This window comes from Canis aureus, chromosome X (genome assembly GCF_053574225.1).
Source record: "Canis aureus isolate CA01 chromosome X, VMU_Caureus_v.1.0, whole genome shotgun sequence".
NCBI classification, from domain to species: domain Eukaryota; kingdom Metazoa; phylum Chordata; class Mammalia; order Carnivora; family Canidae; genus Canis; species Canis aureus.
Window position 1 is genome coordinate 21,591,777 of NC_135649.1, and position 23,245 is coordinate 21,615,021.

Consider the following 23,245-nt stretch of genomic DNA (forward strand, 5'->3'; position numbering starts at 1 on the left):
GTGGCAGACACTTTGGAAAAACTCAATATGTGTCAACTATCATTATAATAATGATTATAATTTTAAAAAATAAAAAATAATGATTATAATTATTATAAGAGGGACCCGATATTACATTTCTGCTCTCTGTAAAACTCGATGTGAGGAAATACCCTAAAGCAAAGTGTGCAAAAATAAATAATACACAACATTTCACCTTCTGAGGCCCTGTCCTCGATACGGGAAATTTCCAAGCATGTCATGAAGTCTTAAGGTTGGAAGTGTCATCAATCAAACAGCTACATGTTATTCTCTTACCCCTAAAAATCATAGATTTTTCAGATGCTTTCAAGTTTTCATTTTTCACTAGTTTAAGTGGGGAATTGAGACCATCTAGCGATCTCTCCTTTTATTCCCCTCCTTTCCCCATTGGAGGCCCTCCTCTTAAGCTTCATTCTTTATTACTTCTCCTTTGTCCCTCCTCAACCATTTATTCTACTTTGTTCCATTCTCTTTATTCAATCACAGCCTTTTCCATCTTCCATTTTACTCCTTTTTACTCCCTCTTCCTCTTTATCCCATATCCCTCCTCTTTATTCCATGTCCCCAGCCCATAACCTCTGCCTCTTTATTCCCCATCAGTCTTGCTTTTTATACCCCATAAACCACCTTTTGTCCACATCACCTCCAACCTTTCATCTCACAACACTTTCCCCTTTATATTCCATCACTTTCTCTTCCTCATTCCCCACCAACCCTCCCTTTTATCCCATATCCATCCTCCCCTATATTCCCCATTATCCCTCCCTTTTATCTCATGTCCCCCATTTATTCCATGTCCCCCACATCTCTGTTTATTACCCATCACCACCTCTTTATTCCCCATCACCCCTTTTTATTCCCCATACCCCCTTTTGTCCCCATAACATTCACCCCATTATCCCACATCACCTCCTCCCCTTTATCCCACAACACCCTACCCCTCCATACTCCATCAGCTCTGCCCCCTTATTTCCCATTATCTCTCCTTTTTATCCCATTTATTCTAACTATTCCTTTCTCTGTATTTAATCAAGCCTCTTCCCTTGTCTTCCATTATACTCCTTTTAACTCATCACCCTCTTCCTCTTTATCTCATGCCCCCTCTTTATTGAATGTCAACCACCCTCCCCTTTATTCCCCATCACTGCCTTATTCCCCACCACCCCTGCTTTTTATTCACCATAAACCCCATTTTTCCCCATCACTTCCACCCCTTTATCACACATTACCCTTCCCCTTCATACCTCACCACCTCCTCTCCTTTATTTCCCACCACCCCTCCCTTTATGCCATTTATTCTACTTTAACTCTTCCATTCTCTTTATTCAACTACAGGTCTTCCCATCTTCCATTTTATTTTTACACCTCATCACCCTCTTCCTCTTTATTCCATGTCACCCACCCCTCCCACTTATTCATCCCCCCTGTTTTTTATCCCCCATAACTTCCCTTTTGTCCCCATCATATCCATCCCTTTATCCCATATCACCCTTCCACTTCCCCCATCACCTCTTCCTCTATTCCCCATCACTCCTCCCCTTTTGTCCCTATTACCTCCACTTCTTTATTCCACATCATTCTTCTCCTTTATTCATTATTCCCTCCCCTTTATTCATGTCATGTCTCCCCATTATTCCCCATAACCCCTCCTCTTTATTCCACATGTCCCCTCTGCTTTTCCCCCCTCTGCTTTATTCCATTCCTTTCCATCCCTTTAATCCATGTCACCCTCTCTCCTTTATTCCTCTTCCCTCTCTTTCCCCTTCAGCTCCAATCAGTTTCCCAACTCATCAGCACAATTTTCAAATTAAAACACACACACACACACACACACACACACACACACACACACACACGGTAAGCCATGAATATGCTGTCACAATACAGATGTTTATTAATGATTAAGTGCCAGAGAAGTTTTAACAATCACAAATCTTCGAGCTCTGTGGTTGTTACCCATTGTGTGATCAATTTCTATCCCTCAATACAATACATTCTTCATTCTGTGGACCTTAGCAGTTGTTACCCATCAATATCAGCTATAATTTTGGATGTCATACATAACCCATATCTGTGTGTTACCAGAGCATGTCCCGCAAATTTGTACCGTCCTGCATAGAGGAACTACAGAGACGATAGGTAAGAACATTTTAATCAGGTGACTTTAACTACTTGGAACTATGTGTTTCTACCTAACTAGCTGTTTTGCTGACAACAGGGTGTGAAATCCAGCTGTCTGTAAAACAGATCTAGGTAATAAAATCAAATTTTTCCTCTAACTTTTGATCCCAGAAGGCTAGTTAGGCTTATATTTGAGGTTTCCCTGTTAGCATGACCTGAGCAAAACTGCACAGAATTTTGGGAGTGGCTGTTGGATGAGCCATTGGTCTAAATAATTTGGAGGGGAGAAAATCCTGAGGTGGTGGAGTTGCTGCGGGGACACGGCTATGAGTTGGTGTGACATGGTTTAGCATTAATTGTTTGTCAGCTGTCAGTAGGCTGACCTAACGTCCTAGCATGCGTCTTGAGGGCCTTTCCAATTGAGCTCTCGGGAGGAAGGAAGGAAAGTCAGGAAAAACATGCAATTCCCTTTTGGGGTGAGGGAAAGCACCTCGAGATTTGTGAGCTTCTCTGGGACAAGGTGTTACCACAAATGTCACATCAATTAATTGAAGGGCTGCAGTGTGGGAAAGCCAAGATCAGGGGTAAAAGAGAAAGGCAAGGTAGCACCAGGGAGCCTGGGCATGACACAGAAACATCTCTGCTTTTACTAGCTAAAGGAACCAAACATCCCCAGTGAAGGGGCTGGCTGTGTGTTTGGAATTCTCAGCCTGACCCGAGCATCAGGTGGAAATCCTTCTTACCCTCAGATCTTTACCTTCAACAGTCTCCTCAATGTTTCCTGTGACATCCCAGGTCTACCCCCACCCTTTTCCCCTGTCCGGCACCTTATAGAAGGAAAAACATCTAAGGAAAGAAGTAGCCGATGCCAGTTTTGGCCTCCTTCTCCCGGGGCACACGGAGCAATGGGCGGTCTTGCTCCAGAATGGGAGGGTTACCCGCTCCTTCCTCATCGTCATGGGAACGGGCAGTGCCGGGAGGCACAGCTGGCTCCTCAGAGGAACCTGGAAAATAGCAACAATGTTAACTCCTTATATTTCTAGACTTCATACTTTGCATAGCACCCAAGGGACTAAGACCTAATTTTGCCCTTCAAATGCAATATGAGGCAAGAAGCTAGGATAGGAATGACTATCCCCATTTGACATGTTAAGAAGACTGCGGCCTAACAGTAGAACATAGATCTCTAAATCTAGGCCCACTGTGGAAGGTGGTGGGGATAGGGCTGAGTTAGAGAACAGAAAGAGTGAGACAGATACCCCGTGCTCAGAGCAAAAGGACAATACCACCAGGAAGGTGGGGAAGAGGGAGGCCTCCTAATAACCACCACCACCCTACAACCAGCCTGACTAATTTCACTAAGCAAATGAGTAACAAAGCTGGAGCTGGAAGCTTACAGCACTTCATGGAGGGGAGAAAGCAGGTGTCGGTCATCAATGACTCTGAGGAGGACTTATGGTCCATGACTTGGCCAGGCCAAGATTTGTTTTTAAGGAGGGTGGTATCTACAGGAAATGTAATATCTGCATCTTCTGTATGGAACTGGATTGCCTTGGGATGCCAAGCTTCTTTAGAGTCAAGATCCTTAGGCATTGGGACAACTTCCATATTCATGATTTCTTCAAGACTGACAGCCAGGTCTGGCTGAGGGTCTGGAATTGTGTTGAGAATGGAGACCTCTTCAGGCTCTGGAGCCAAATTGGTAACTTCATCCTCTTCAAAAGTGTTGGCTTGGTCTTTTTGAGAACTGGGAATTTCACTGTGGACTTTAGCATCTCCAGGCTCTGGAACCACATTAAAAACTGAGTTGTTTTCAAGACTGGGGTTTTCTTTAGAGTCTTGGATTCCACTGACATCAGAAGCTTCTTTGTGCCCTGGGATTTCTTCAGCATCTGAGGCTTCTTCATCGTTTGGGATTCCACTCATAGCTGAAGATTCTTCTTGGTCTTGAATTTCATCAATCTCAGTCACATCTTTAGGGCTTGTTACCACATAGAGAACTGGGACCTCCTCAGGGATGGAGTCTTCTTCAGAGCCAGCAATTCCATTGATTTCTGGAGTTTCTTCCTGATCTGGAATTGCATCAGCATTTAAGGATTCATCATCATTTGGGATTTCATCAAGAGCTGGGACCTCTTCAAGATTAGGATCTTCTTCAAAACCTGGGTTTTCATCATTACCTGAAGCATCTACATGGTCTGGGATTTCATGGGTGTCTGGGGCTTCTTCATTGGTTGGGATTACATGGAGATAGGAAATTTCTGCAAGGTCAAGATTTTGGTTGTCTTCACAGTCTGGTCCTTCTTTAGGGTCAGGATTTGGGTTTTCTCCAGGATTTGGGATTTCTTGCACATTGGGGGCTCCTTCAGGGTCTGGGACCATATCAAAATATGGTATTTCTTCAAAGTCTGGGATTTCAATGAGTTCAGGAACTTCATCATCAGGGTCTAGAATACCTTCAAGGGGAGGAAGATCATCAAAAATCAGGGTATCATCATTGTCGTCGTCATCATCTTCATCTTCTTCATCAAGCTCTGGGATGCCTTTGAAATGTGGGCCTTGAATCTCAAGGTCATTTGGGATCTCAAGACCTTGAACTTCCCCAAAGACTACTCCTTGATTGAGATACTCAAATACTAGCTCTTCGTGGACTGACACATCTTCCTCAGAGGACTCAACTTCCTCAAGGGACTCATCTTCAGCAAGGACCTGGCCTTCACCAAAGGATTGACCTTCAGCAAGGGCCTGATCTCCAGCAAGGGCCTGACCTCCAGCAGGGAACTGACCTTCATCAAAGGGCTTGCTCTGACCAAGGACAGCTGCCCGGGCTTCAGCAGAATTTTCCACTGGATCAGAAAGTAAAGCATCCTCTTCCATCTTTATGCGTGCACTCCTGGATGGGAATGAATTTGAAAAAGCGAGTCAGTTTTTATCCTTAGTTTGTCTAACATGATGGTGGTCTGGGATTAGAAGGAAATTCTGCACCAGGCTAAGCTTAAACAAACCAAGAAAACACTCACTGGATCTTCCTCAAATTCCTGCGTCTGATAAAGTCCAGGGCTTCAGGACTGGATTTCCACACACGCTTAGCAACCTGCTTCTGAATATGGGGAGGCACCTGAGAGTAAAATGAGCAATGTTAGCCTTTATTACATGACATTTTTATTTTTTTATTTTTTTGCATGGCATTTTTAAATTTACACTCATCCTTATCAGGACTGAAAGCACCATGACCAGCTAATGTAGGAGGAATTTCTGGGAGATTTGGTGGCTACCTTCTTTGGCTACCCTCAGGGATATATGTACAACTCTCCCTTGCCTTGAGAGTAGGAGAGAGATAGCTGTGAAATAAATTTGCCCAGAAGTTCCATTTACCTGGAAGAGGATATCCCAGTTATCAATCATGGCACGGACCACATTGACAGAAGCAACATAATGGTCAATCCCCAGTCTTGTCTTCCTGGACTCCCTCTTGGCAAATCTCCCTTTCTTCAGGAGAGCAGATCCAAACACCAGAGCCAAATTGGTGGAAGTCATACGGTTGCCTGAAACCTATGAAAAGGAAAGCAGAAAGTGATTGCCTCTGAGGTGCTGATGGAAATAACACCAATATAAATGTTTCATTTTGTTCTTGTTTCCCTCTCCCACTGTGTGTCTCTGTCTCTGTCTCTCTCTCTCTCTCTCATATATTCCCACAATGTCCCCTACTACTCTCTCATTGCCCTTTTCCAGAGTTGGGGTTTTTGTTGTTGTTGTTGTTGTTGTTATTACCAACTGTCCATCAATGCCAATGGAATCCTCGCAATTCTCAGTAATTTTATGCAGGGCCTTCAGCAGACGCTCCAGGGTGTCACTATGGCAGGGTGGCATCAGGTAAACCAGCAGTTGCAGTGCAGAAAGCTGATCCTGCGGCTTTAGAGCTAGAAGAAGGAAAATAGGGGCTGGCTCAGGGGGCTAGCCTTGGCAGCAGCCAGATACCAAGAGAGATGTGATTATGCTAGAAAACTGAGGAAATCTATGGAGAAAGTACCCAGGCATCTTGTCTTTGCCTATTCCCAAAGCATTTGAACTCAGGAACTCTAAAAGTAAGAAAGTGCTCCCATCAAAACCAGACCCCTTCTATAGAACCTAGGTTCTTCTTTGCCCTAAGAGGACACGCACAGCTTCAAGAAACTCTAGAGAAATTGCCAAACAATAGATTTATGATGGAATATTAAGAGATACAGAGAAAGTAATCTGGATATGTGTTTTCATCTTCTGATGTTTCTTCTGTTTTAGTTCCTTGGGGTCCTGCAGCCAGAGCTCTGTCCTGATACCCCTATATCCCCCCTACTACTTCCTTTCCTTGCCTAAGAAGGGAGAGCAGAACACTCACTTGCTGTCAAAAGGAAGGACATGTACAGATCATCTGGCAGCAGCGAGTCCTTCATGTCACGGAAAAACTCCTTGAGGAGTGCAGCCACATCATGCACATTCTGAGTGTCATCCAGCACTACATCCAGACCTTGATCAAATTCTTCACGGAGCTAGAAAGAAGAGAGAGAATACATGGACCCTCTGCCCTGCCCACCTCAGGCCCCCACCAGACATGAACACACCCCCACCCCCACCCCACACACACCCACACACCTGCTTTTCCTCACTCAAGGAACAGAAGTATAAACATAACCAATTTACCTCCCGCACTCTCTCCTCCGAGTATTCCAGAGTGAAAATCCCCACTGTGCTTAAGCCTGAAAGAAAAAAACAGGGGATGCTAAGTATATCTGGTCCCCCTCTCCCTGGCATTTCCCTTCTCCCCAGCTGAATCCCAACCCCAACTGGTGGCAGGGGAAGGTTCCCATCCTCAAACCCATTTCTCTCCCCATTTCTAGAACACCATTCTTCACCTTTAATTGCCTCCTACCTTGATTTAACCATCATTTTTTTTTTTTCGGTCCCCTTACCATGTTTTTCAATGAAGCTGCAGCAAGCCTCAACAACCTGGGGTATTTGTTTAGCAATTGGATTGAGGCTCATTTTCCTTTTGGATCCCAGAAGTCGCTGGCCAATTGGAAAGGAAATCTTGGAAAGTTGCAGGGTCTGCAGCAGCAGGGCCCCATCCTCCAGTTCAGCCAGGCTGTCCACAGATACTGCACCCTGTAGAGAAACCCAGAGTGTCTTAAAAATGGGCGCGGGGGCTGGAGTGTCCCTTTGGACCTTCCTGAGGATTCGGTCACATTAATAATAGGAGACATTCTCTCTGTGGCAAGCCAGTTACACCCCTCCAATATGTTCTGTTCAGCTCCCCCTCCCTCTGAGGACACAGGCCTTGACCCTCCCATCCCATTCACCCACATTCCTGGATGCCTCAGGAAGGGTCACTGCCTGAACCCTGGAGTGTTTAACTCACTCGACGTCCACGGCGAGTAAACTCCCGGGGCAAGGCGGGCTCATCCCGTCTACGACTGAAAAAGCGCCTGATGCGGCCAAACATCCTTTGCACCACGTTTCCCCGACGACGGCCTGCAGCCTGACCGGTGGATTCTTCAATCTCCATCGCGGCTATTAGTTCAAGATGCTTGCGGCGGGTAAGCTCATTCACCAGCACCTCTTCCAGACGAATGCCAAATGTCTTGAGTGATACAGCTGGGGAGCCAGGGAGAGAAAGAATGAGAAGCGTCAACGCTCCGCAGCGCTTAAATCAGGAGGAACTGCAGGGGCTGTGGCACACCTCTCAGCAGCCGCTGGCAGCCAACCCCACCCCTCCAGACCCGCAGCGCCCCTTCCCGGGGAGTGAGCCAAAAAAGACCCTGCAGTGGTTTGGCGAAAAGACTCCACTCCACTCAAACTACCCCGATGGAGCTCAAGGTCCCTGCCTTAAGTCCTGCCAGGGGATGACAGCCTTGAAGCAGTGAGGGCAGTTTCTTCTGGGCGATCCATCTGAGGTGGATGCACTGGGAAGGCTTAGGCAGATCAGTTGGGACCGCCCTGTGCCTGTAGCCAGTGGGCCATTTCCTGAAATCATCCCCTACGGTGTTGGGAGGGGGAGTGACCCCAAAATCAGTGGGCATCGCCCAGCCTCCAGTAACCAGGGACACAATGGCGGGGGGGGGGTGGGCAGCGTTCCATTTATTTCCTACCAAAAGTAATAGAGCCCCTCACCCCTCTGCTGTCCTCTCAGAATCAGGAACCACTTCTCAAAGGTGTTTGGACGGTCAATATGTAGAGCTATGGGAAGAGAAAAAAAGACACGCGCACTCACACAAATTGGATTTAATCAATGTCGAAAACATCTCAACGTATTGATCCACAGGGAGGGGTATAGCAAACAACTCAGTCCAGGATGCTGAAAGTGTTGTGTTTGCTCCCAGCTTCAGTTTCCCCGTTTGACAACGGGACCAAGCCTATCTACCACACCTGAGACTCGAAGAATTTAACCAGATCAGATGATCGGAGGCGCGGCGTGAGCACCGCACACCGTGTCAAGCAGGGTAGTAATTCCACTCAAGGCTTCAAGCATCAATTGCTGGCTCCATGGCTCCCGGACAGTGCAACAGGCTAGGGGAGGGGCTCCGCCTGTGGCGGCAAGTAGGGGTCGCCAAGTTCCTATGGATGCGCTCGCGCCTGGGCTGCCGTCCGCTCCCAGCGCCGCAGTCCGAGAAGCGGCGACTCGTACTGTCCTGGCGCTCAGACCCCCGGCAGCCAGGTCTCCACGACCCTCGCGTGGCTACCTCAGGCCACGCCCTCTGAATGCGCCCGGCGAGCCCGCCGCCCCCACACTTCTCACTGCCGCAGGGGGGCCCCTCGGCCCGCGCGCCCCCTCCTTCCCACCTCCCCCTGGGCGGCCGAGTCCGCTCGCACTCCCGGTCCCCGCACTCTCAGACCCCATCCAGGGTTCCGTACAGCCCGCTCACCCGCAGCTGGCTGAGGTGGGCAGCGCTCGCAGCGCACCTCCCGCCAACGCTCCCGCTCCCGCTCCAGAGCCCGCACCGCCCTCCCGCTCTGTGCCGGGATTGGCGTGTGTCTCTCCCAACTGTCTCGCTATCTCCCTGGACTCGCCATCTCTTGAGCATGCCGTCTCTGTGCGTCCCGGTCCTTTCTCGGAGTGTCCCTCTCGCACTGACTTGTTCGCGCACCGCACCTGGTGCGTCTGTCTCTTCACCTGCCCTCTGTCCACCTGTCTGTCCCTGCCATTCGCCTGTCTGTCTGACCGCCCCTCCAGCCCCCAGGTTTTGACCCAACTCAACTAATCTCGACCTCCCCCACATTCAGCAAATACCCTTCAACTCCCGCTTCCTCAGTTGTCCCGGCACCAAGGGACCTGAGAGGGAGCCTCTCCTACCCTCCTGGACCCCCGACTCGGCCCGTCCTGCCCGGGGTCCGCTCGCCCGAAGGAGGGGACGCCACGTTCCGGGCCAGCTCACCTCTGTTAGGTTTGAATTCAGAGAGGAAATGTCTGGCCACGAGTTCGTGGTAAGCAGTCTCTTGCAGCTTCAGACGCTCCAGCTCCGACAGACTGTGTATCGATATCATCTTCGTCCTGCGGTCCGGATTGTGTCCTGGGGCTCCTCCCAGGACGTTTACTAAAAAAATAAAGGCGGACAATAACAGCAAAGGGGGCATGATTCTGGGGCACAGTGTCCTTGCTGCCTTCAGAAAAGGAATGCAGCCACCCATTCTGGAATCGATGATTATCAAGGCTGCATCATCCAATTGTCACTGGACCTGGTGGAAGGAGCTATGGGGGGGAGGGTGGCAAAGGGGGAGGGAAAACTGGGAGGCGGCTTCACCCTCAAGCAGAGCTGCCTCTGGTTGCTTATTTAAAAAAAAAAAAAAAGAACTTAAAAAAATCAGCCCTGAACCGACAGTCCAGAAAACAGAAAGCCCAATTAGGCAAAAGGAAAAAAGGGGAATAAAAAAAAAAAAAGAAAAAAGAAGGAAAAAGGATTAAAAGAAAACCAACCAACCTTACTCATAATTTTGAAATGTACACTGAGACAAGAATAAGGTAATATTGTCCATCAATTAACTAGGACATTGATGGAGTTCATTTTTATTTTTTAATGATACTACTCTATGCTGTCCAGGTTGGATGAAATGGGCACATCCATCTAGGTTAGGAGCACTGAAAATTTGTACAGCTCTTCCAGAAAGCAAACTGGACACATAAGTATGGAGCCAAATATCATCCCCAGGCCCTTTGACCCAGTAATTCCCTTCTAGGAATCTATCCTAATGAAATCTTCCTTCAGACAGGAAAAACTATATGTACATGAGCCATAACAGGAAAGCATTTAAGGAAAAAAGCTAGCCCAGCAACAAGACTAGTTATATAAATTATGGAATGACCACAGTCTGGAAAATTATGTAATCATTAAACTGATGTTTACAAAGAGCTTTTAAATAGCAAATACAAAATATAGAATTGTATTAATCATGATTACAACCATGTGAAGGAAAATATGCACAAAAATAAAAGAAATGCACCCCAATACAAACAGCATCTGTATTAAGTGGTGGGATTTTATTTGCCTTATGCCTTTTCTCTATTTATCAAAAATTGTACAACTTGATTATATTTTTTTCATGAACAGAACATCAATTTGTACCAAAACAAACAAACATCATGTCCAGGCCATTTCTAATGAGACTCCCTACACAGGATTGGTGATCAGAGTGAAGTCTTAGTGTATTGGCAAACCTGTTCTATATGTCCCTTCTCCATGGTACCTATCTCAGGCTCCTCTGGGGCTTCATAGGATCCCCCAGTGGGGATCTCTCTGGACCCCATGCAGTATTCTTTCCTGCACATCCTGGCCTCTGTTACTCATTTGCTCTTTCATTCATTTTTTAAAAAATCGATACGAACTGCCTACTTTGTGCCAGATACTAAAGATTCAAATATGAGCAAGATAATGCTACTCTTTTCATAAAGGATCTAACAGCGAAGTGAAGGAAATACGCAAGGCAGCAACAATTTACAAAACCTTGTGATAAGTCAATGGCCAAGACATAAACAAAGTACTGTGAGAGCAGAACATCTAAGTCAGCCCTGGGGGCAAGGGGTGTGGAGAAATGGATGTCCAGAGAGAGAACAGCTTGTGCAAAGGCAGAGAGATGGGAAAGAGGTTGTTATATTCTTAAAACTGTCCAAAGGGGATGGAAGGAGATAAATCTGCATAGGCAGGGATGAGCTCAGGGATGGCCCTGTAAGCCATGTTATGGAGCTGGACCTTCTCCTGAAGGCAGTAGACAACTACTGCAGGGTTTTCAATAGAGAGTGACAGAGTCAGAGCTGCAGTTGGAAAAAGCACAGGAAGCAGTGAAAACCCGGGTTTGGGTAGAGTCTGAAGCAGGTAGATGAGCCAAGAGGCAACGAGATGCTGATACTAGCCATTGTCACTGGGGCTGGGGCAGGAAATGGATTTTATGGGTAGAACTGATGGAACTCAGAGGAATTGTGATAAAAAGGAAAGAATTTAGGACAGCTCCAAAGGTTATGGTTTGGAGTGAGTGAGTGGATGCTGGTTCTTGACAGAGAAGATAATTTGGGGAACTAAACCTTTTGATAAGAAGGGAAATGGTCACATGTCATTTTTTTTCTGAGCTCCCCTTTTCCATGGAGTTTTATGGTAACATTCTATATATTATAGTTGAGTGGGGGGAGGGAGCTTAAATCCCAAAGATCAGGTACATATATGGCTTTGACAAAGGAAAAGTAAGTAGGAGTTTATTATTCAATAATCTAATACATGAGCTCTGTCCAAAAACAAACACAAGCAAACCCACAGACCCACAAAAATCCCACCCCTCTTTTGTTTCCAAAATTTTCTTTGCCTACTTTCCTTGATGGCCAAAGTCATGCATATCAGTAATAAATTCTTGCCAGATAACTAAGGTGCAGTATGAGAAAAGACCAGGAGTCTTTCTATGGCTTCAGAACTGAGCTAGCAGGAAAATCCTTAACATGGATTTTTTTAAAGCTATTTTGACTGCAAAGCACCATCCCCTGGACCCAAGGTGAATGCCTAAGCCCAACTACTAAACTGCATCCACAAGACTGATCATTTTAACCAAAGATTATGCACAGCACCCACCTCAGTCCTAGACTAAGTCTCTAGCAAGCCCCCATTCACAATAGCAGGTCCATAACCTATTAGTCCAGGGTCTCATCCTGACACACACAGCCTAGTTCTGGCTGAATTTTTCTGACATTACTCTCCCTTTCCCCCTTTCCTCCCCTTTCCCCTTGCCCCGATCCAGACATTTATGTACCTGTTTTGGAGTTGCAGCTACTTCTTCTTCCAAGGCTTCCCAGATCTGGTCATCCAAAGAGTAGGCTGGTTCTTTTACCCAAAATCAAGATGAAAATCGATCCCTCTCTTCCCCCAAAATAAGGTAAGAACAAACAAGAAAACCTCAAAACAACACCAGCCAAAAGAGAGAGAGAGAGAGAGAGAAAGAGAGAGAGAAGCCTTTGAGAGATGAGTCAGCCTCGATGCTTACAATTACGAAGGAAATCAAAGGCCTTAGAATAAACCGTTTGTCATTGCCTCCTGCTCAAAGATAGAGGGCTAAACTTAAGAGCAATCATATGCTGCAGTTGTACCAGTAAAACTGACACTGTCTTGCTTGCCTTCAAGTCTCCCACGGCACCAGGAGAATACAGGACAGAGCAGAGTTAGGGAGGCCAGTGTGCCCAAACAGGAAGCAGATGGAAAAGGTGTGTAGGGGGGCAAGTAAGCCAACTTCTATGCCACCACGAGACAGAGAGGCAGGTATCAGGTTTGTAAGATCTGAATACTTGTCTTTAGGCCTGGTTTTCCAAGCTCCTCATAGGGAACAAGGTGCCAAGAGACCTCTGGCTCCAAAGTGTCTTCCCCTTCCCCCTTCAGCATGGGGCTGGCCTGAAGTGACCACAACACCAAAAAATACACAAGCAGGAAGGGGAAAAGCAGGACCTATCAAGCAGTACCTATCAGTTTCAGCCTAGAATTGAAGACATTTGCAAAAATAATATCCTAAGACAAATATCTCTGGAGTTACAGCTAGGTAGAACCAAGTGCAAAGCCAAGCTTTACCATTTGTTACCTGTGTGACCTCAGGAAAATCAGTTGAATTCCCTGAGCCTCAGTGACTTCCTCCATAAAATGGGGAATTGATGCAATACCCACTTCAGCAGTTGTGTGAGAATTAAATGAATAATGTATGTGTTATATTTAGCATTGGTTTTTAATAAACACATTGATCTTGAAGGTTCTTTGCAAAGGGTCTGAGTTTACCAGAAAATATCATGTTTCAAAAGTAATTATATAAAATTAGAATTTGTATCAATGCATACAACATCTTACTCTGTTCAAGCTCTGCTAAATTTGAATTAAATTAAAACAGGTAAAGAGGGCAGCCCCCGTGGCTCAGCAGTTTAGCGCCTGCCTTCGGCCCAGGGCGTGGTCCTGGAGACCTGGGATTGAGTCCCACATCGTCGGGCTCCCTGCATGGAGCCTGCTTCTCCCTCTGCCTGTGTCTGTCTGTCTCTCTCTCTCTCTCTCTCTGTGTGTGTGTCTCTCATGAATAGATAAATAAAATCTTAAAAATAAATAAATAAATAAATAAATAAATAAATAAATAAATAAATCAGGTAAAGAGATCTTGGGAGACTGTTGGGAATAGATCTTTCTTCTTCAATCTCCAATGGCATCAGGTCAAGTCTTTTTTTTTTTTAATTTTTTTTTTTTATTTATTTATGATAGTCACAGAGAGAGAGAGAGAGAGAGAGGCAGAGACACAGGCAGAGGGAGAAGCAGGCTCCATGCACCGGGAGCCCGACATGGGATTCGATCCCGGGTCTCCAGGATCACGCCCTGGGCCAAAGGCAGGCGCTAAACCGCTGCGCCACCCAGGGATCCCATCAGGTCAAGTCTTTAAAAAAATCTTACAAATTTAGGAAAACTAACTATATAGCTTAATTTTTCAAATGCTAGTATTCATGTTAGTAAAATGCCTATATGTCTCAAAATTTGTTTTTTTTTCTTTTGAACCATCCAATTTTACATTGTCACTGGCAAAAGAAAGCATAGTTATATCTAGATCAGTCAAGGGGCTAGGATATTAGCAGATGTCGAAAGAGAGAGCTTGAACAATGAGCAGAGGGACACCCAAACCAAGTCTCCAGCAATACAAAAAGGGGAAATACACATAAGTGGCGTCAAGCTTGTTCCTCACGTCCTCCCGAAATGCATGGCACAGATGGAAAAACAAATTAACCAAATTAACGTCAGAAAGGTCACCCGCTTCAACATTGTGAGGACAGAAATGCTTTCATCTGGGCATAAATTCACAGTCTTCACAATTTGGAGGACTCCATTGCTCCCATCAAATAGTTTGGGATAGCAGAGTGCTTACTAGTAACCACCTATGAGAATAAAAGTAGGGGCTGCACTGATTCCATCATTTGAATCCTTATAAACTAGGCACTTTATGGCACCATCAGAATTTTGCTCCAAGCCTCTGATAGCTCCTTGGAGTTTGAGACATTGATAGTGGATGAGGGTGAGTGGCCAGCAAGCATTGTGTCTAGGTTATTCAAATGTCTACAGGCAGCGACAATGGATAAAGACATCCCCAATAATATATCACAACATGGGAAAAAGACACAGGTCTCTAGATGAAAACATTTCGACACTAGTTTGGTCTGCTGGCACAATACCTCACCTATCCCTGAGCATTACTGAGTTAGCCTCTAAGTTTTTATCCTGTAACCGGCATTTAGGCAAAGGCTGCAGTCATGTTGAACAAAATGGCTCATTTTATCCTATGCAGTAATTGTACCCCAAGATAATTAAATTTGGGGACAGTGTTCTTCGATATGTAGAGTCAGCTTATCACACCATAGCCAAAACTCACAAACTGGAGGTAGTGTTGTTAAAATATATTGAGAAAAGTTCTGGCTTCAGGAAAAAAGAATGTTTCAGGAACTGCCTAGTATATTAGAAAAGATCAGAGAGAGAAGAGACCTTAGCCATCACCTAGTCCAAAGCTTCCCTGTTCCACAGTTCAGAAAATTGAGGCTCAGAGAAGGACAGAAGTTTGACCAAAGGCACACAGCAACTTAACAGCAGAATCTAGAAAAGAACCCAGTTCTTCTCAGTCCTAGGGCTCTTTCCACTGCCCCATACACCTTTACTCTTAATAGCTGCCAAATAACACATAGCTAACTACTAAAATCAAAAGAATGGACACATAATCAAAGTTTGATTCCATAAGCCAGAAGAGGTCATATCTGAAGGTAGACAACCACCACAAATTACAATCTCTTTGTAAAATAAGAACAATCCTCATCCTATAGAATGTAGGATGCCCTTTTTAAATGTTATTGACTAAAGAAACAACTGGAGCCCAGGATGGTGAAAGGCAATCTTTATGCTACAAACATCCCAAAGGATAGTGCAAACGAGGTGATGTGACACCTAATACAATGAGCTATAGATATTCTCACTATTATCTGCAGGATGTGTCAGAGCGCACAGTAGTGTTGGCATCAGCAAGCTGTGTAACAGTTTATCTGTTTTCCCCCTTAGGTTGTTGCTTTTATTATGCCATGGCAGAAAAAGTAAAAACTAAGATGTTCCATCAATAGGAGGGAACGTGTTTTTAAATGTCTACTTTGTCTCATACATCTCATTTTTCTCAAAAGCTTTCAATATGCTCATTATGTCTGGGTCCTAGCACACAATAGGTGTGCAATAAGTGTTCCTTAAGTGAATCATAGGATTATAAACTTTGAAGGTTTTGAAAGAACATAAATGTCTTGTAATTAAAACAGAAACAGCTATTCATGATTCATGGATAAATGAATCATGCTATTTTATTCTCACAACAACGCCTGGGAAGGAGGGAGGTTGGGTATTATGTTTCCCCGTTTTACAGAAAACAACAAACTAGGGCTAGGGAGAGGTTGTGACTTACCTGTAGTTGCACAAAAAAGGCCATGGAGGAATCTGATCTGGGAACCAGCTGTCCCTATCTATCCTCAGGCCAGGCCTTTGCCTTTCCCACCAAATCATGGTATGTCTTGGTTGTTCACCTGCTGTCTGGAACTGGAACAGTCTGAATTGTGACTATCTTCTTTCCTAAGAAGGCAGCTGGATTTCTGAAGTCTTATTTATACACACTATTCTTTAGAAATGGGAATAGAGGTAGATTAGATAGATTTATCAATTGATAGATATGATAGGTAAATAAGATGATAATAAGAGAGAGAGCTGGCTCAGAAAAATAAGACTATTATGAAAGATAGAAGACAGGAGGAGATAGAGGAAAAAGGCATCAAAAGGCCTGTGTGTTCCTCCCACCACATCCCTCACCCTGGCCTGCCCCAAGCTGACAGTGTGCCATCCTGAAAAAGTCCTGACATACGGACTGGAACTTGGGTTCAAATCTCAGCCCTGCCACATGTAAGCTCACACACTCACCAACCAAGTGACCTGTAGCAAATTATCTCACACTTCTGAGCCTCAAGTTCCATCACCTTACAAAATAAGAATCATGATACCTATTAGGTGTGATTGTGGTAAAGATTAAATACAAGGCAGGGCAGAATGAAATAATCCCCCAAAGGGCACAGTGCTGTACCAAAATATCAGAAAGTGAAATCTGAGAGAAAGACTGAACAGAAGTGTTACTATCTGGAATGAGGCAGATAGTGTCTCTCTCTGGAGAGGGCCCTTGCACCGTTCTTTGAAAGCAAAAATGGGTACTCACCCCCAGTCAGCTGGAAGCATACTTTTTAGAGGGGATGCATTAAACTGTTTCTTCACTGGGTCTTTCAGTGCGTCTTACCTTGAGATGCAAGGTAACTAACTGTGGGGAGGGGGGCAGGAATGGGCTTTTAACCTAGGCTGTGAAATGTAGACAAAAGGGAACTGGCTCACAAAAGGGACTTAGTCTCTCCCTTTGGCTTCCACAGCACAGTGTGCAAGCCATCCATGTTAGAGATGGGGGAAGAAAGTAGGGAGACATATGGAGTGGAAAGCCCCAGTTTCTGCCCTTGGGCTCTTGCAGCCTAGTTGGAGGTCACACAAATGTCACAAGCCAGAAGGCCTGTCAAGAAAGGCCCATGGGCCTAATATCATTCTTCTCTGCACTAATTTAAATACATCTCCTCTACTTTTTTTCCTTTAAGGAATACTAAGAACCGACTATTTTCTCAGGTCTGCTAGCACTAGGAAGACCCTTACTCAGCTGTAGGTTTTCAGTAAACTCTGATTCATTGTTCCTATCTTCTCAACAACCCTGTCACCTTAAGCACCCCCCTTTAAGACACACTCCCTTTCAGACACATGCATTGGCCCTCACAGACATCCATGCACACACACACATTCTCAAGCTCTCTCACATATGTATTTTTAGACATACAGAGAGAGAGAGAGAGAGAGAGAGAAAATGAATTCGCTACAACAGAGAAGGAGGGAAATGAGACTCTGCCATCAAGCATTTGTACCTGCAGACCACAGCTGGGGCTTCTACAGAGAGGACATGAGACAGAAAAGACCAATGGAGACACTCCCCCAAACTATTTGGACAGACCCCTAGGAAGGAAACCTTTAGAATAAAGTTGTTCTCAGAAACTGTGGTAAGAGCTTCCTCTTTTCCCTTCTTTGTTTCCCCACCCCCACCTGCTTTTCTTCTCCTTTGATTGTCTCTTCCCCCCAACAGGCATCCAATTTGCTGCCAGTTTTCTTTTTCAAAATCCTGTCTGAGTGGCTGTCATAGAGAATTGGGGCTGTGGGAGATGTTTTCCCAGTCGATGTCATGCTAAGAATGGTATTTTAGAACTACATTAAAATAACCACATTTTTAAAAAAATATCAATGTCTGCCTAACTACCTATCTATCCCCTCTTCAAAATTAGACCACCACCTTGGCTATGATGCAGGGGGAAAAACCCACCAAAAACAAAAACAAAAGAAACCTAGACCAAGAATCAGGAGCCAAGTTACTTAGCAGCTGAGTGGCCTTGGGGAAGTCGGTGAGCATCTCCAAGCCAAAACACAACTGGGGTGTTTTATTATCAGCTTGTTTATCTAAGAGCAGGGCAGAAACACAGCTCTCAAGTCTGCAGAGTCTTTGATACTTCCACAGGACTTTGTCAACTCCATGACATGGGGTCACACTGCCTATGTCCGCATTTGGGACAGAAAGGCGCCCCTCATCCCTCCGCGGGCCTAAGGGCGCCAGAGAGCCAAGGGTCTAAGCACATCTCCCTGTCTCTCGCTCCTGGAGCCCCAGCTCAGGCTGGCTGCCCTTGACCACAGCTAGGTGACAGCGGAAGAGGCGGCAGGGATGAGAACCCTCGTGGCGCGGACATTGCGCCCTCTGCCTGGGATGCTGGTCCAGGGCCTCCGGCTGCCACCAAGCTGCGAGCACGGACTTCGGGCTGGGGTGTGCCACAGGCGTCCCGCCCCTGTGTGGCTCGAGAGAGCGCAGAAACTGCAAAGTTCAACAAAGCCCCGCGGCGCGCAAAGACCCCTCTCAGCTCCCACTCCCTGCCGGGAACTCAAAAAATGAAAATTTGCTTGCGAGAGCTAGGGGTTAGAGCATTGAACGCGGAAATCTGGAACTTGTGTAGCACTCGCCGGCTTCCTCTCCCTCCCTCACGTGGGTCCTCCACTTGGAGGGACCCTCACCTCCCACTCTAGCCCCTCAGTGGGCTGCACTCAGGCCCCAGGAGCCCTGCCCCTGCACTACCTCTTGGCGACTCTCCTGGTCCGGCCAGGGAATCAGTGGCTGCGTGACCCGTTGGTCAGTCGTGCGGTTTGGCCGCGGCCTGTCCTGGGACTAGCTGCAGGCTCCGCTAGCGCTTGGCTCTGCCGCTCAGATTCCCCCACTCTGTATAAAGCTTTCCGCGGTGGGGCAGGGGCTGATTCATAGCAATTTTCAACGCAGCAGCCAGCTCAGTGCCTTACGCATACCTGTTTGCTAAATTCCCTGGGCTACTCCCACTGTTTCTCGCTGTACCCCACAATCTTCTCTCCCTTTATTCAAAGCTGATCTCTCCTTGGAGATTCAGCTCAGGAGTCCCTTCCTCTGAGTGCTCCAAATTTCACCTCCCCTGGTCATGCCACACAATCTCACATTACAAGCAAAGGAAAGGCAGAAGTGGAGGTTTAAATGGCTAAGAAACTTACCAAAGGGCACAGAGCTAATTAGTGGCAGAGTTGAGAGGAAGACCCAAAACTCCTGGATAGAAGCTCAGCGCACTTTGCTACCCTTCATTGCTTCCCTTCTTCCCTGATTGGTATGGCATTGGAGGGCAGGGAACATCTCTTGTTGGCCCTTTGCACACAGGGACTGCACCAGCTATAACCTCCTCCCCTCCTTGCCTCACTCTTTCTGCTCCTTGTTTCCTGTTTTGTCCAGGGCCTCTGCTCTTGCAAACTCAGAGACAAAAAGGTCATTTTGTTCAAAGTCCCGTGCAAGAGCAAACAGAAGCTGACTTTGCAAAGTCCTCTACCCACCTGGATGAGGATGGTCTCAGTAACCTCCCTCCTGCAACACACACACACACACACACACACACACACACAACTATAGCCTTCATCATTCTTTTTGTAGCTTCTTGGCACCTTGTGAAATCAGAAGGCATCCACACCTGCCCAAACCATCTTACCTTCTAATACCTCTTCCCAAAACTGCTGCCCTTCCAATCTGCAGCCCAGCACTGGTATGTACAAATCACTGTTCAGTCAAGCAAAAATATATTATTCACAAGTACTAAATATTCTCATCTGATGCGATGAGGGTAACACGGGGTTATAAATGCAAGCTCTCAAATGGGGAGATTTCAAATATGCAATTACACCCCCTCCCAACTGGATTTTTCTCCTCTCCTGGACAAAGTAAATGGACAAAAGGAGGAGAGTATTGTTGACACAGAGGGACAGGAATAGAAAAGAAAGAAGAGAGTCAAGAATGTCACAGAGACTATGGGTGATCCTGGCAAGAGGGAAAGAGTAGGAGGCAGAGCCTGGGCAAAGTAGAGAAGGAATGAAAGGGAGGGGAGAGGAACGTGGGCTGCTGCTGACTTGAGGTGTACACAGATACTGGGGCAGCTCAGGGAGACATGGACTGCCTCCCCAAAAGCTCAGGGAAGTGGCTCTCAGATCTCCTGGATTGGAAAATGAGATCCAGGAACCCCGTGGCAAGTCCCTTTTAACTACCCTAGCAAAAGGAGAGTTTCTGGCTCCAGCAGCCACAGGGGTGGCGCTCTTTGCACTTGAAGTACCACCTCGCCACCATCAGGACCAGGAAGATGCCCTCTTTTCCTCCTCCTTCCTCCCACCCCTCCCCCCACAGTAATTCAATAAATCTTACCCAACACAGGAATGTAATTTGAATGCTCAGGGCAGTTTTCCTTTCCATTGAAGAAGAGGATCTCTCCCTCTCCTCCTGCTGCAAATGGGCTGGGTGCTGCCCCTTTATACATTCTAGAGCACCGGATCAGGAGAGGGGGAGAAAGGGAGGGAGCAGCAGTTTGAGGCTGGTCCAAATTGTCCCTGGCATCTCTCTCTCTCTCTCTCTCTTTCTCTCTCCTGTTGGATTTTTTTCTGTAGCCCCTCCTTCTGGCCCTAGCAGCTCTGCTCCCCTTCCTCACTGCAGCATCCTGCAGCCAATTTCCCCACCTTTGTGATAATGGGACTGATATTGGGGAGCATCCTTCTGGTGATGTTTGCTTTATAATGTAGGATCTTAGACTGATATACCAGGGAAGGATTTTAGTTGGGAGTGGGTGGGTGTCAAGAAGATGAAACAAGAAACCCATTCAGGTAGCCAACTGCCTTGTCAGGAAAGTAACACAAGTTGGTGTTAGGGGCAGTTGGGAGACATGATTTGAACCCCAGTGCACAGAGAGTCAATTTAGGCAGAAGAATGGCAGGTTGTCGGCTTGAGTTATAGTGATCGCCTTGGTAACATAAATACTGCACAATATAATAGTGAAAAGGTAGATCACTGAATATCACTCAGCCTCAGTTTTCTCAACTGCAAAATAGGGGAATAAATGCTCACCCCATAGCACCATGGGGAAGAACATGTGAAATAGCATCAATATGGTACATATGGCCTGGCACAGAGGCCTTGACCCCTGGACTACCTTCTGGTGTTGGGCACAGGAGGGAAAAGGGCTTCCCCAAGGTCACATAGCAAGTAGCAGAATCAGGATTGGAATCTAGGTACCCCAAACACCCCCCCAAGAAGGGTGCTTTCCACCTCACTTCCTACTCTAAGAAGGCTGCCAGCGCTATCCTTGGGGACCTGGCTGGAGTGGAAGGGGGTGGGTGGGTTAAGAGCTGATTCTCTGAAGTTGTATACAGAGACTCTACCACTTAGCCCCAGCCCAAGGGCTCAGGTTTATGCTTCATCCCCCTGCTCATCATCACTCAGGTAATCTCCCCATGCCATCTTGGACTGATTCACTGCCACTGTAGTGCCACCTCTGCTGCTCAACTCTGAGACAGTGAGTGACTCACCCTCTAGCTGGCCAGGGCCTCTGCCCTCCAGGAAAGAGGCTTTCTTCTTAATTGACTGCAGAAGCCTCAGCCGCAGTGGAACAACGCCCTTCCAGACAGGCTTCAGGATGGAGGGCTTTGAGGAGGAAAGGAATAGCTCCCTACCCCAAAGCTACCACCTGTCTTCCCCACAGCATCTGGGGTGGCACTACTGGAGTCCTCTCTCTAGATTCCTTATGATAACTCCTTAAGTGTCCTCAAGTCTCAGCATTTCCAAAAGATTTTATTCAGGACATCTCTTGGTTGCATGTAATCCAGCCACAGTGTTGGACACAGTGTGTGGCACTGTGCTGGACACCCACAAGACATAAAGTAAGAGGAGATGTCCCTGGTCCCCAATGAGTGTTCATTACAAATTTTAAAAAAATTAACCTGGCAATTTGGTTAGGACACAGGGAGAAATAAATAAATAAATTAGTAAGTACCTGTGAGTAATGGAGGTGATGGACAGAGGGGCCTCACTGGAGTCCCAAGGACTGGGGCTGTAACCTGGAATGTCTTGTAACTATCAAGTGGCATCACTAAAATCACTGGTGCAAGCATTTCCCTTAAACACAGAACATCGCTTAAGGAATTGAATGCTAACTTTTTTCTGGCATTGCTTAGGGGCATCGTCTGGTGGCCATTTATCCCTCCCCCTGATTCTCCAATTCCCCAAACTTTCAAATCTTTATATCTGATTAGGGTTGGAGAGAGGAGGAAAGGCTAGAAAGGAAGGGAGTTCTTCCAGATCTTAACTGGGATAAACACTTTGCATGTGTTTCCTCCTTCCAACTTCACAACCACCCCGCCAACATACCTCAGTGACTTGCTAAGCTAGTCACCTACAAAGCCACAGAACAGGGATTCGAAGTAGAACGACTCTGAAGCCTTCAGTACGGCGCTTTACACAATGCGCCGCAGGAGACAGATGTCCTCTTCCTCCACCTCTCCTACCCCCGCTGTCCTGTATATTGTCCAGGGAGGAAAGCAGGCGACCGGAGCCAGATAGTCATCTGGATGCAGAGCCTTCTGGAATAACCCCTGTAGCAGGTAGCCTGTACCTCAGAGTTTCCTGCGGGGGCTACCTCGCAGTGCAAAGCACCTTTGGCAACTCTACCGCCCCCTGCCGCCAGTGGCTCCACAGCCTTGGCCGCAGTTCTCCGGAGAGCTTGTGTGCTAAGAAAACAAAAAAACAAAAAACTCACCGGTTGCCCAAGAGCTGTCACAGGCTGGTGCGGGCTGCAGATAGCTCTACCAGATTTGGTGACATAAGCGGGAGGGAGGAACATATATGACGCCCTACTATGTGTCCAGCGCGGGGTCAGTGATTTTTATGCAGAAAATTAGTTGCTTTGCAAAATAGTGAGTTCTCCATGAAGAGAAGTCTTCAAGCTAGGTTAGGACAGGTTTCGCAAAAAGCTTCTCTGCAGATCTAAACTCCTTACTTCTTGAAACCAATAATGCCCTCCACCCTTAAGAGTTGTCCACTCTCCCAAAGATAGGAGGAAAAACACCCCCTGGGGGGCAAAGGTCAAGGCGCTGAAGGATCTGGGGGAGGGTACGGTAGGAGGAGC

The 23,245-nt window shown here is 46.5% G+C and overlaps 1 protein-coding gene across 4 annotated transcripts in view; it reads right to left on the bottom strand.

Annotated features, from left to right (window-relative positions):
• Positions 1-1,878: 1,878 nt before the first annotated feature.
• Positions 1,879-23,245, bottom strand: part of ARHGAP36 (Rho GTPase activating protein 36) — a 31,190-nt gene continuing 9,823 nt past the window's right edge. The window contains exons 1-12 of one of the 4 annotated variants that reach the window (XM_077887970.1): positions 12,400-12,584; positions 9,549-9,707; positions 8,287-8,352; positions 7,535-7,770; positions 7,089-7,281; positions 6,820-6,875; positions 6,518-6,668; positions 5,914-6,062; positions 5,518-5,694; positions 5,163-5,260; positions 4,929-5,035; positions 1,879-3,146 (exon numbers count right to left, since the gene is read on the bottom strand). In XM_077887970.1, the coding sequence (XP_077744096.1) occupies positions 2,989-3,146; positions 4,929-5,035; positions 5,163-5,260; positions 5,518-5,694; positions 5,914-6,062; positions 6,518-6,668; positions 6,820-6,875; positions 7,089-7,281; positions 7,535-7,770; positions 8,287-8,352; positions 9,549-9,657 (1,500 nt within the window). In that variant the 5' untranslated portion in view covers positions 9,658-9,707; positions 12,400-12,584 and the 3' untranslated portion in view covers positions 1,879-2,988. Of the gene's footprint in view, positions 3,147-4,928; positions 5,036-5,162; positions 5,261-5,517; positions 5,695-5,913; positions 6,063-6,517; positions 6,669-6,819; positions 6,876-7,088; positions 7,282-7,534; positions 7,771-8,286; positions 8,353-8,541; positions 8,816-9,548; positions 9,862-12,399; positions 12,585-23,245 lie in introns of those variants that run through there. The other 3 variants (XM_077887969.1, XM_077887968.1, XM_077887971.1) reach the window with 3 other exon arrangements.